Source organism: Sinohyriopsis cumingii, chromosome 1 (genome assembly GCF_028554795.1).
Source record: "Sinohyriopsis cumingii isolate HCF-2022 chromosome 1, ASM2855479v2, whole genome shotgun sequence".
NCBI classification, from domain to species: domain Eukaryota; kingdom Metazoa; phylum Mollusca; class Bivalvia; order Unionida; family Unionidae; genus Sinohyriopsis; species Sinohyriopsis cumingii.
In genome coordinates this window covers 126,900,162-126,914,303 of record NC_142961.1, presented here as the reverse complement: position 1 = coordinate 126,914,303, position 14,142 = coordinate 126,900,162, and the positions used below count along the sequence as shown (strand labels likewise).

Here is a 14,142-nt window from a genome sequence, read left to right as displayed (position 1 = left end):
AGGCCTTATAATGAATGGACTAGACCCTGTAATGAATGTGCTAGACCTAGTAATGAATGTACTAGACCCAGTAATGAATGTACTAGACCTTGTAATGAATGTACTAGACCTAGTAATGAATGTACTAGACCTAGTAATGAATGTACTAGACCTTGTAATGAATGTACTAGACCTAGTAATGAATGTACTAGACCTTGTAATGAATGTACTAGACCTAGTAATGAATGTACTAGACCTTGTAATGAATGTACTAGACCTAGTAATGAATGTATTAGACCTAGTAATGAATGTACTAGACCTTGTAATGAACATACTAGACCTTGTAATGAATGTACTAGACCTTGTAATGAATGTACTAGACCTTGTAATGAATGTACTAGACCTTGTAATGAATGTACTAGACCCTGTAATGAATGTACTAGACCTTGTAATGAACATACTAGACCTTATAGTGAATGTACTAGACCCTGTAATGAATGTACTAGACCCTGTAATGAACATACTAGACCTAGTAATGAATGTACTAGACCTAGTAATGAATGTACTAGACCTTGTAATGAACATACTAGACCCTGTAATGAATGTACTAGACCTTGTAATGAATGTGCTAGACCTTGTAATGAATGTACTAGACCTTGCAATAAACATACTAGACCTTGTAATGAATGTACTAGACCCTGTAATGAATGTACTAGACCCTGTAATGAACATACTAGACCTTGTAATGAATGTACTAGACCTAGTAATAAATGTACTATACCTTGTAATGAACATACTAGACCCTGTAATGAATGTACTAGACCTAGTAATGAATGTACTAGACCTTGTAATGAACATACTAGACCCTGTAATGAATGTACTAGACCTTGTAATGAATGTGCTAGACCTTGTAATGAATGTACTAGACCTTGCAATAAACATACTAGACCTTGTAATGAATGTACTAGACCCTGTAATGAATGTACTAGACCCTGTAATGAACATACTAGACCTTGTAATGAACATACTAGACCCTGTAATTAATGTACTAGACCTTGTAATGAATGTACTAGACCTTGTAATGAATGTACTAGACCTTGCAATGAATGTACTAGACCTTGTAATGAACATACTAGACCTAGTAATGAATGTACTAGACCTTGTAATGAATCTACTAGATCTTGTAATGAATGTACTAGACCTTGTAATGAATGTACTAGACCCTGTAATTAATGTACTAGACCTTGTAATGAATGTACTAGACCTTGTAATGAACATACTAGACCCTGTAATGAATGTGCTAGATCTTGTAATGAATGTACTAGACCTTGTAATGAATGTACTAGACCCTGTAATGAATGTACTAGACCCTGTAATGAATGTACTAGACCTTGTAATGAATGTGCTAGACCTTGTAATGAATGTACTAGACCTTGCAATAAACATACTAGACCCTGTAATGAATGTACTAGACCTAGAAAGAATGTACTAGACCTTGTAATAAACATACTAGACCCTGTAATGAATGTACTAGATCTTGTAATGAATGTGCTAGACATTGAATATCAAAATCAAATCAATAGAATATCACCTCATGCGTGCAATGTATATCAAAATCAAATCAATAGAATATCACCTCATACATGTAATGTACAGTGTATATTAAATCATAGAATATCACCTCAGGCATGCAACGTATATCAAAATCAATTCAATAGAATACCACCTCATACATGTAATGTATATCCAATAGATCATAGACTATCACCTCATACATGTAATGTATATCAAATCAAATCAATAGAATATCACCTCATGCATGCAATGTATATCAAATCAAATCAATAGAATATCACCTCATACATGTAATGTATATCTAATTGATCATACAATATCACCTCATACATGTATTGTATATCCAATAGATCATAGAATATCACCTCATACATGTAATGTATATAAAATCAAATCAATAGAATATCACCTCATACATGTAATGTATATCAAATCAAATCAATAGAATATCACCTCATACATACATACATACATACATACATACATACATACATACATACATACATACATACATACATGCATGCATGTGCGCTACATGGCCTGCCCCTCGCAACTGTGATTGCATGAAAATGGTGCAAATACTTGGAAGGCTTGCTTGGGCAAGGACCTAAGTATCAGGGGTTCTGTCTTGCCACGTGATCTTTAGGATTCTTCTGAGTCAGGTAGTGTGGAAGTGGTTCCACTTTTTAGCATGGCGTATAATAACACAGGGAGTACTATCACTCTGTACACCTTCAACTTTGTCTGAAGATTAATGCCTCTTCTGTTCCAGACCGTGTCATATAGTCTGCCAAATGCTGTGCTGGCCTTTGCAATCCTGGCATTAACTTCGTCATCTATTATGACATCCAGGGACAGAGTGCTGCCAAAATAGGTGAACCTGTTCTCTGCACTCAGTTTGTAGCTGTTGATTCTGATTTTTGGCTCAGAATACAGTTTTCCTGGGGCTGGCTGATACTTAATTTCAGTCTTCTTTGTGTTGATCGTAAGGCCGAAATTTGTGCAAGCATCAGAGAACTTGTTGACTCTGTTTTGCATGTCAGTTTCAGAGCCAACGTTGAGGGCACAGTCATCAGCAAATAGAAAGTCTCTGATGATGTCTGTTGTGACCTTTATTTTAGCTTGGAACCTCCTGAGGTTGAACAGTTTGCCATCAATTCAGTATCTGATGTTGAGTCCCACGTCACCATCTATGAAGGAATCAGTGAGCATGGTTGAGAACATGAGACTGAAAAGTTGGAAACAGTACACAGCCCTGCTTCGCTCCGTTTGAGACAGGAAAGGGATCTGATGTCTCACCATTGTTCCAGGCTGTAGCTTCCATACCTTCGTGGAATTGCTGTCCTATGGTGATCAAATTCTTTGGGCATCCGTACTCGGCCAAGATCTTCCACGGGCCCTCTCTGATAAGAATATCAAAGGCTTTGGTCAGGTCGACATAGGTAGGGAAATGGTTAGTATTCTGCCCTTGACTTTTCTCTTGCAACTGTCTAGCAGCAAACACCATGTCGATGGCTCCACGCTCATTTCGGAATCCACACTGGCTTTCTGGTAGGAGTCCAGTGTCAAGGTGTAATGTGAGACGGTTGAGGAGAATCCTGGCGAGTATCTTGCCAACGATGGAGAGCAAAGAGATACCTTGGTAGCTGTCACAAGCCTGAAGATTTCCTTTGCGCTTATACAGGTGTGTAGCATCCTTGAATTCCTGTGAGATCGTCTCTTTTTGCCACATGAGATGAAACAACGGATTGAGCTTTTCAGTCAGAGCATCACTGCCTTCCTTGTATATATCTGCTAAGACTGAGCATCACTGCCTTCCTTGTCTATATCTGCTGAGACTGAGTCTAAGCCAGAACCCTTTCCACTAGAGAGTACACATATTGTTTTGGGGGTCTCTAACATGGTTGGTGTATAATCCAGTGATTCATTGACTGACACTTGTGGTAGCCTATCATTGATTTCATCATTGATGGATGTTGTGCGGTTCAGAACACAGTTGAAGTGCTCAGCCCACCGTTTGAGGATCTTCTCTTTGTGATCAGTGTGTTCCCATCCGCACTGAGAAGAGGGGATGATCCTGATGATGATGGGACATATATTTAATTCAGAGCTTCATAAAGACTCTTCATATCATGCTTGACAGCCTAGTTTTGGATCTCATCAGTTTGTTACTCAGTCAGGAGTCCTTCATCTGCCAAAGTTTCTGTTGAACAGTCCTGCGGATGATATTGAAGGCATCTTTCTTTGAATCAGTTAGGTATGCTTTATGTTTTTCATCCAACAGCTGCCTTATGTTTTTTCAATTCTCAGGAGTGGAATTGAAGATACATTTCTAGAATGCTAACAAAGTTTGGAGTTCGAGTTCTTCAGCTTAGCTATTATCAGCCGTTATGGAATCTTCTTGCCTTGCGGGCGTCGTTTAGGTTTGATACGGGTGTTTAGCTTGGAGACTACAAGGCGGTGGTCAGTCCACACATGGACTTGGTCACCCGTACATCTTGCCTATCTCTCTTCCTGACTATCACGTAGTCAGTGAGATGCCAGTGCTTAGATCGGAAATGCATCCACGTCGTGCTGTTGCGTGTAGGGAGGCGGAAGACTGTTGGTGATGAGCAGTTCAGGCTCTGCGCAGGTCTGAAGCAATATAAGACCATTGCTGTTGCAGTAGCCGACACCATACTTTCCAATGACCCCTTCCCAGGAGATGTTGTCATGATGAGCTTCTCAGATTTGGGAACAGAGGATATGATAGAGTGGAGCTCTTTATAAAATTTGTCCTTTGTTTCATTTGGATTGGCCATGGTTGGAACATAGGCACTGACATGCTTTCTTCAATTCGACAATAGGAGTTACATGGTCATGCGCCTATCATTCACACCCTTCGGAAGCTAGTTTGTTAAAAATATCTGTCTTCACTGCAAAGCCAACTCCTGCCTCATGTCGCTCCTCACGTCCTCTCTCGCACCAAAAGAAGGTGTAGCCAGCGTCTCTTCCACAAAGTGTGCCCTCTCCTGCAAGTTAAGTTTCAATCAAGGCTGCAATATCGACATTATATATGGCTAGCTTACTACAATCAGGGCAGTTCTTCTTTGAGGTATGTTAACATCACTTCATACGCCGAGGGTGAGAGGAACGATTTTCATTTTTTTTTTCTTTGTAGAGTTTCCACCGCTGATGTAGGGTCCCCTCCAGCCGCGGTTAGCTAGCTAGAGACTGATGGAGCAAGCAATGTTTAGGGCACCTTTTCCAGCCCCTTCCTCGTGCCATGAAGGTGAGCAGTGCGAATCCTTAAAGGGCTGCTCACTCGCTTAGGGGCAGCAGAACCCCACTGCTGCTCCGTGTCATTGAAGAACGACCAAATGGCCTGAGCCGTCTGTGTGCAGATTTGCGACTACGGCTGCCAGTGTACCCAAACCTGTCGCTTCGTCGCTCCTCCGTAGCCAAAGTCCTTTCAGAAGGTCAAATTTGGTGACATACCTTGCATTTCCAATTTTAGCAATGCAGTTTTGGTAATGGAAATGAATCTGTTTTAGTCACATTGTTCATCTTTCTATAATCAGTGCACATGCGGAAAGTTGTATCTGGTTTCGGAAGAAGTATTCATGGTCAACTCCAGTCGCTTTTACTGGGATCTATGAAATCATCATCCAGCAAATACTAAATTTCTTTATTCAATCATTGCTGTTTGAGAGGATTCATCCTGTACGGTTTTGTTTCACAAGTGTGGAAATTACAATTTCAACGTCATGGTAGATTTTGTGTGTTCTCGTAGAAACATCTGGAAGTAAGTGCCAATATTCAAGTAATAACTGTTTAAGTTCATTCCTTTATTGTTGTTGCAAATGTAAAAGTTTCTTATCCAGAATATTCATAATTTCTAAATCCTGAAGATTTGTTACTCCAAAATCAAAGGGAGTCTGATTGCATTCCTTCGCTTCTATCCTCACTGAGTGGGACGGATACAACTAAATTAATTGCGTGATTAACTTGGCTATCTCTCTCAACATACTCCTTTAACTTATTTATGTGTCAAAGTTGTTTTTGTTCACGCCTCCCAGGAGTATTTATTATATAATTGAAAGCATTTACTTTCTTTTCAACTGTGTAAGGACCATAACACTTGGCCTGAATGGTATTTTGTGGTATGGGGAAGAGGTCCAAAACTCTATCACCAGGCTGAAAACTCCTTTATTTTGTATTTTTATCATACCTTAATTTCATTTTTGACTGCGTACAGTGCAGATTAGTTCTTTCAACCTCACAAGCCTTTGACAACTTATACCTAAAACTGGAAACATAATCGAGAAGATTGATTTAAATATCTTCATTAGGAAGAAGTTTCTCTTTTAACAACTTCAGTGGTCCACGCACAGTATGTCCAAAAACTAGTTCTGAATCCTAAAGATTCTTCAACTGATTCCTTAACGTCAAACAAAAGTAAATGAATGCCTTCATCCCAATCTTTACCCGTATCAAAACAATTTGACCGAATCATATTTTTCAATGTATGATGAATTCTTTCTAAAGCCCCTTGGCTCTCAAGGTGACAGGCAGAACATTTGAATTGTTGGATGCCTAATTCATACATAACTTGCTGGAATATTTCAGACATAAAATTTGAGCCTTGATCGGATTGGACAGATTTGGGGAGGCCAAATTGAGTTTTTAAAAAACTTTATCAAAGCTTTTACTATTGTTTTAGTTTTAATATTCCTCAAAGGAATTGCCTCTGGAAATCTTGTTGACCCACACGTTATGGTCAACAAGCATTGGTTACCTGACTTGGTCTTAGGCAAGGGACCAACACAATATACCATTATTCTGCTAAATAGTTCATCGAAAGCAGGCATAGGTTGCATATGACCCTTAGGAATCTTCTGATTGGGTTTTCCTACCATTTGACAAGTAGGACAAGATCTGCAGTATTTACAAACATTACTTTAATTTTTGGCCAATAGAAGTAATTCAAGATCTTGTGATAAGTCTTCTTAATACCATAAATGACCACCGAAAGGAGTTTCATGAGCTAGACTAAGAATTTCCTGTCTGTACCTCGGGAGGAGTAGTTTAAAAAGGATGACTGATATGAATACCCTTTGATTGATCCAAACAATGAGTGAATGTGACCTCATCAAAAGCTAGTCTGGTTCCCTGCTTAGTATGCTCCCTGCGTTGCCCTCCGCTATACTAAGTATACTTAGTATAGCGGAGGGCAACGCAGGGAGCATACTAAGCAGGGAACTAGACTAATCAAAAGCCTGAACAATACAAGTGTCAGATAAAGGAATACTTAACATCATTTCAAGAGCTTTTTTGTCATAGCTTTAGTAAATGCACAAGCTGTGTATAAATCAGGAAATTATTTTTCAATAGGATTAACTTTCTGATCCAAGCAATACTTGTCAGTTACAAGTGGATTAACCACAACCTTATCTCCAGCTAGGTCGTTGTCTAGTAATAAATGATGCCCTCAACGGGTAAAGCAAACTCTGTTCCGACTGTCACAGGTCCTGAGACTAAGTCTGATGACAAAATTTCCACAATGGAGAGGAACATTAACAAAACCGCACTCTACTCCCTGCATAAGAACACTATCATTAGAAGAATTCTCAGAAAAAGGCAAAGTACCTGATAATAAAAGACTCTGAGAAGCTCCTGTGTCCCTTAAGATTTTAATAAGGATGGGATTGGCTGAATCACTCATGAGTGATATTGAACCCTTCGACATGAATGGTTCATAACTCTCCATAATAAAATCAGACTGGGGTTTATTAGTCCCAACAAATGTATTGCTTTCAATAAGAGCATTTGGAATAGGTCTGTCTTGATTCTGTTGCTTATTTTTTAATTTGTAGCAATCAGAAATAACATGTCATTTCTTCTTGCAATAGGTATACATAGGAAGAGATAAGTATTTCTGATCAGTCTTATCACAAGCGTGATTTGTAACAGTTGTGCCAGATTGAAATTTAGAAGGGCTTGTATTAGGTGTACATACTTTTCTTCCAGAAGACTGCTGAGTGGAAGACTTGCTTACAAAAGAAACTTTGTGAGCAAAAGAATACTCATCAGCAGTATGAGCATCATTTTCCAAGGTTTTGACAATATGCTCATCAAGACATGTCTTAATGGACACAGTTCTTGAACTCTTCAAGTAATATGAGTTGTCTGAGATTTTCGTAATCTTGATAAACTTTCTTGGCTAAGCACTACCTATCAAATTACTGCTCTTTTTCTCTTGCAAATTTGACATGAGTTTGTCCAGTTTCTTTTTTATAGTTCCTGAATTGTTGTCGATAAGCCTCAGAGCCTAACTCATAACCGTTTAAGATGCAGTCCTTGACCAGATCATAGTCAGCACTTTGCTGTACTGATAGGGAAGCATAGATGTCTCAGGCTTTGCCAAAAAGTTCACTCTGTAATAACAAAATCCAATGCTCCGTTGGCTATATCAAATTTTCAGCAATGTTTTTCAAAATGAGGAAAATATGCATCTATGTCTTTTACTCTAAACAGGGTCACTAACCTAATATTCTCAGTAACATCAGGACTAGAATTTGTATGTAAAGTGGGAATGTGCTTTTCACTTGCCAGCTTTAATTCTCTTTATCTAAATTGATATTCCCTTTAGTCCTTCTCTCTTTCTCTTTGTAATTCTAGTTCTTTCTGTAACTGATTTTGTTTCTCTCCCTCCTCTTTCTCCAACAGAATTTGTTTTTCTTCTTTCTATAACTGCATTTGTTTCTCTCTCTCTCTCTCTCTCTCTCTCTCTCTCTCTCTCTCTCTCTCATCTTTTACCATTTGCATTTATTTCTCTCTCTTCTCTTTCTCCAAAAGCATTTTCCTCTCTCTTTCATCCTTATCTAATTGCATTTGTTTCTCCTCTTTCTCCAGCTGCATTTGCATTTGTTGTTCCTCTTTCTGAAGTTCAAGCTTTCTTAACTCTAACTCCATCTGGTATTTTAATTTTAATTCCTTTAATTTTATGTTTGAGTCTGATACAGACTCACTGATCAAAACCAAAGCACTCTTATCCAAAACATTCTTTTCAACCAAAATATTGGGCCAAAATATTGATTATTTCTTGATTCATTAAAGAAGCTTTTGCCTCAGAAAGATCATATTTTCTGGCAAGTTGAAGCAATTCATCCTATTTCAAGGATTCTAACTGCTCCTGGATAGAATTTAAAATAAAAATCTCCACTTTTGATGACATTCTAAAAAGATTGCTGATTTCACTAAAGATTTCTAAAATGTGAAGTAGTAATTGGGATTTAAAACATTCTGAAACTACAGGAATTTATATTTCAAAAACAAAGTTTTCTGAAATATTTTAGTAAAATTTATATCCCAAGGATGAGCGCCGAATTTTCGGTTACAAGTGTATGCACTTAAAATAAATAACAGAAAAGAATGAGGACAACAAGCTTTGTAAAATTTAACAAATAATTTATTTTCCTAGAATACAAAGTGAAATATGAGAAAAAAGAACTTACGGAATTGCGAATTAAATCCAAATTATAATCCAAGAATTAAAAACACAAGTTCTAGTAATAACAAGTCCCGAATGAAACTGACTTAAAGTCCTGATGAGATCCAAAACTGAAGGTGATGACGTGTCTGTTACGGTCAGCAAAATGCTTATGTATCAACAGTCTCTTGTTGAACTAGAGAAATATTATTCCAGTTTGAATTCAGTATAAATTCCAATGAATGTCTTTATTCAAGAATTTAGTCAGAGCATTTCAATCAGGTCAAGCAGAAATGAACTCAGTTTTGGACAAGCTCAAGTCCAGTAAACAATGTTACGTTACAATAACATGAATGATATTTAAAAAAATGTAAGACTCACAGACAATCAATTAAATATACATAACAATGGATGGAAGGATGAATGGATCAAACCAATGGATGGATGGAAGGCTGACTGGATGAAGGCAATGGATGGATGGAAGGCTGAGTGGATGAAAGCAAGGGATGGATGGAAGGCTGAATGAATGAAGTCAAAGGATGGATGGAAAGCTGATAGCCGTTTTGCCTGACATGGTATATTTTGAGCAGAAAATAAAATGAGTTTAAAAAAATTTAATTCATGAAAAACGGTTTTAAGGGAGCCTTACCAAGACCTTGTGTGTGATGCAAATAGACAGACTATAATAGGTGACTTAAGAGCAGCCAGTATTTTTCTTTCCATGAAGCCCTTGGTGTGGAAATCACTGTACCTGGCAATCACTGGTAACAATATTCCTAAAACAGGCAGCAAGCATTTCTATTGTCATATTACTCCTAGTGTGGAAATCATTTTATCAGGCAATATTTGGCAACACTCCTAAAATAGGCAGCAGCTATATGCTGTTGAAAATTTTGCAAACTGATGACCAAAAGACAGCCAATATTTTGTACATTGATTTGCATCGAATAGCAAAAGTCTCTAATAAGGGAAGCAACTTCTGCTTGGAGCACTCTCTATTCATAAAACATTACCTCCCCTGCCATTGCATCAGTAGTAATTTCCCCTGCTCAGAGTATAATTATCTTAAGAGTTCATAATTTTTGGCAATATTACACTGACTTCATTAGTCGTTGATGAAGGCAAGGTGATATGCAGAAAATTTCGAACTTTTAAGATATTTATTCTCCGAGTATGGGAAATGGCTAAATATCATAAGTTGTCCAGAGCAAGGAAGGAACCTTTCAGTTGTCCCCTGTTATTTAGTTCCAATTGGACATAGGACACAATTAATTTTACTATATGTTATCTACATTGGTTTCTCAGTACTGACCTTTCCACTGTGTGACAATCAATACAAATCATATGCTAATCTAAACTACCTTCAAAGATGACTTCACGGTGAAGTTCTCGTCAAAGGTTGACCTGCTCTTTTTTTAGATGCTGAACTGTCAACACATCACCATGTAAACAGAACACAGATTTCACTTCCGGAGCATCACCAAGGCCTTATTACTCACTGTGCACTGTCGCCGAAATACACACATACAACAACACCCTGAGCTCATATTATGAAGAATAAACAGTTACCTTTAAATCCCTACCAAAAATGCATAAATAAAACTCTTCTATCACCACCAAAATGAGAGAGGAAAAAATGTTCTAAAAATAGACTAGAACTACATTCGTGGGTACTGAACTGGAAGTATTAATTGTGAACTGATTCCTGACAGGGTTAGACAATTTCACCTCCATGGATAAAACTTCCATCCATGATCAAATCAATGTCTCTTAAATGCTGCTGCAAAGTTTTAAGGACTTTCATCCATGAATAGGACAGATACAGGCTTTTAGCTGACACCACTGTAACACAGACACAACTCAATTCCAAATGGCCGAATTTCAAAAATGCACAAAACTTAAAGTTTAATTGTGATTTTGCTAATCAAGATAAACACTTCAAATAAACTGTAATTAGTTTTTAGTTCTAACACCAATCTGGAAATTACTAGAAATTAAACTAGACTGTTTAACTTTCTTAGAAAATTCAATTTTAAAAAATCATACATATTTTGATATGAAAATTTAAATTTAACTTAAATTTTAATGAAATTTTAAAACCTGAAGTTGACAAATTTTGTTCTATGGCAAAGTCTCTCCAATCCTTTGTCATAAACATCAATGGTTTTCCTTATCAGGTGTGAAGCAATTAAACCAAAGCTTGTCAATGAAAGGTAACACCTGAAATCTGGTAGCATCTAAATACGCAAGCTAGGTCTAACCAAGTACATGACATCATTTTCACCCATGAAGGGGAGGAGTCTTCAGATGTCAGGCTTCCAGTAGTATTGAAGAGTTGGTGAAGTTCTCTGAAACCAAGCTAGCATGCCTTCTCCTAACTATATAAGTGAGAGAGAGAGGATGATTCTTGTATTTTACATGCAGTTATCGTAACTGAAACCATGAAAGGGTACAAGAAGAGGAAGACAACTTTTTTTAAACCTGGATATATTCCACATAACAAAGGAGTCACATATCTGACTGATAATACTCTACCAAGTTCCAGTGCTGCATCTGTTCCAGTGACAAGAAGAATGGATGCAGACAAGTTCTCTGTCACAGCAGTGACAAAGCCGACAAATGGGGGTCTCAAGTCAGTTCAGGCACCAGACTGTAATGGCACACCTGGGACTGCAAACATTCTACAACCATCATCCAAAGCAAAACTGGACCTGAAAGAGACAAATTTGAATGAGCATGATGGGACACGTATGATCTGTATGAAAAAAAATGTTGAAATGTGGAATGATATCATTCATCGCCATGGCAATCAAGTCAACATATGTGGTAGACCAGAGTTCCAAATTGCTAATGAAATAAAATGGGGACTTGCTTGGAAGCATACTATGATGTGTAAAAACTGCAGCTTTAAGTCACCAGAGTATAAGTTGTATGATGAGATAAAAACAAATAAACCTGGGCCAAATCCTGCTGCTGTAAATATGATGTTTCAAGCTGGATTACAAGATACACCAATGGGCAACACCAGGGCTAGATACTTGCTTGCAGCCACTGACATTCCGCCACCTAGCAGAACATCTATGCAAAGGGCCTCCAACCTTGTAGGCAAAGCAACTGTGGAGATGAATGAAATGGACATGACAGAGAAGCTGAAACTAGTCAGACAAGTTAATGTTATGCGTGGTGTTCAGCATCCTGAGCAAATAAATGTTGCTTTTGATGCGAGATACAATGCCATTAGCTTTGGACATGAAAAGAAACCTGGTCAAAGTTCATCACAAGCTGTTGGAATTGCCTGCGAAACTGTTACAGAGAAGCGATACATTGTGGGAACTACAATAGAAAACAAGCTGTGTTGGACTGGAGCATGGCTGAAGGGAAAAGGTTTTGATGTGAAATGTCCAGGAGGCCATGTTGACTGCACAGCAAATCTGTCACCAGTTGCACCACATTCAGAGTATGAAATGGCAAGAGAAATGGGACAAAAATTTGTTCTGCAAGAGATTCTCATCAGACATGCAACAACAGATGGAGATGCACAGGCTGCTGCTGGCTTCCAAAATGCTTATACCATTCTGCATCCAATGTGGAAAGTAGAAAGACTGTCGGATCCCATCCATTTGGGTCGTTTACAGTTCAAACGGTGTAATTCTGCAATATTTAGTGAAAACATGTTTCCAGGAATAAGAACAAGAGAAGGAAAAAGGCTCAAACAGAAAATTTTCAGCCAAGACATTAAAGCACGTTGCGGTTTAATCTTCAAACAAATGATGGAGGACAATAGTGGTGATGTTAAAAAAATTAAATGTCAACTTCCCCAAGTATTGGATGCCACTCTGCGCTGTTATTCAGGGGACTGCTCCAAATGCCGGCAGTATTCAAAGGTCTGTGGGGGAGGAAGTACTAACAGCTGGTGGATGCGATCAGCATACCTGGGCCCTCATCAAATGACTCATCTCAACATGACAGAAAATGATAAGAACATCCTGCTAGAAGTTCTGAAAATGAAACTCTCCTGTGATGTTGTAGAAAGATTGCGACTGAACACAAACACACAGAAATGTGAGGCAGTGAACAGATCAATCAGTGTTTCATTACCTAAGAATGTGAACTATTCCACAAACTTTGAAGCAAGAGTGCATTCAACAATACACAGACTCAATAACAGCCTGGGATCATCACTGAAAAAAAAAGTAACACACTTGGGAGGTAAACTTTCAACAAGGACTCTGAGATCACTGGAGACAATGGATAAAGACTGCACTTACCATCAGTTGTATCAAAAGCATCCCAAAACCAGGAAACGTATTCTAGCAAGACGAGGAAATATGATACAGGCCCATCTGAGGTACAGGACACAGCAAGGCAATAGGAAGTCTGACTACTGCAAAGGACTGCTAGATACCAAGGGCGATCACTCCTATGCAAAGGTTTAGCAGGAGCCAATGGACACTGCAGACAGAAAAAGTTATCTTAATTCCATGTGCAAAATGAAAGCGCTCAAATACACCATGAATAACACATTGTACAGAAGGGAAAACTGTAGTGGGGAAATCCGTAGGTAACACAACGCATGTTATGTGCAGTTGTGTTACTTACTACCACCTGATGAGACCTATGGAGAGGTCGAAACAGTTTTCTCTGAATATGAAGACACAAATAAAGAAATTAAAAAGCAAAATAAATAAAGATTAAAAAAATCAAAATTAAAATAACATGACATGACAAGACATGACTTACTAGACTAGCTGAATGAATGAATGAATGAATGAATGAATGAATAAAAGGAAGGAAAGAAGGAAGGAAGGAAGGAATGTATTTAAGAAAGCACTGTCATACCAGCATGGTCTACTAAAATAAAGACCACACTCTTTCCTTTCTCCTTGTTACTCAACACATACATACATCCATCCATTCATCCATCCTTCCTTCCTTCCTTCCATGCCAGACATACATTGATATGGATGTGGGTGGGTGTAAAGGATATATCATGATACCTGAATTTATTCCATATTACAATTTCAACTTCAACATGCAGTCAGGATAGTCACCATGGCCAATGCAATGACCATAACCTTTGCAATACTGTCTATTATTATTAATGGAATGACACTCTA

The 14,142-nt window shown here is 38.0% G+C and overlaps 1 protein-coding gene across 1 annotated transcript; it reads right to left on the bottom strand.

Moving 5' to 3' along the window:
• Positions 1 to 2,196: 2,196 nt before the first annotated feature.
• Positions 2,197 to 2,592, bottom strand: LOC149807834 (uncharacterized). Its single transcript, XM_089960714.1, has one exon. It carries the CDS (start codon positions 2,590 to 2,592, stop codon positions 2,197 to 2,199), a length of 396 nt encoding a protein of 131 aa, XP_089816840.1.
• Between the last annotated feature and the right edge of the window lie 11,550 nt (positions 2,593 to 14,142).

Coding starts and splice junctions, on each gene's coding strand:
- LOC149807834 (XM_089960714.1), bottom strand. CDS start 2,592: ATGCAAAACAGAGTCAACAAGTTCTCTGATGCTTGCACAAATTTCGGC.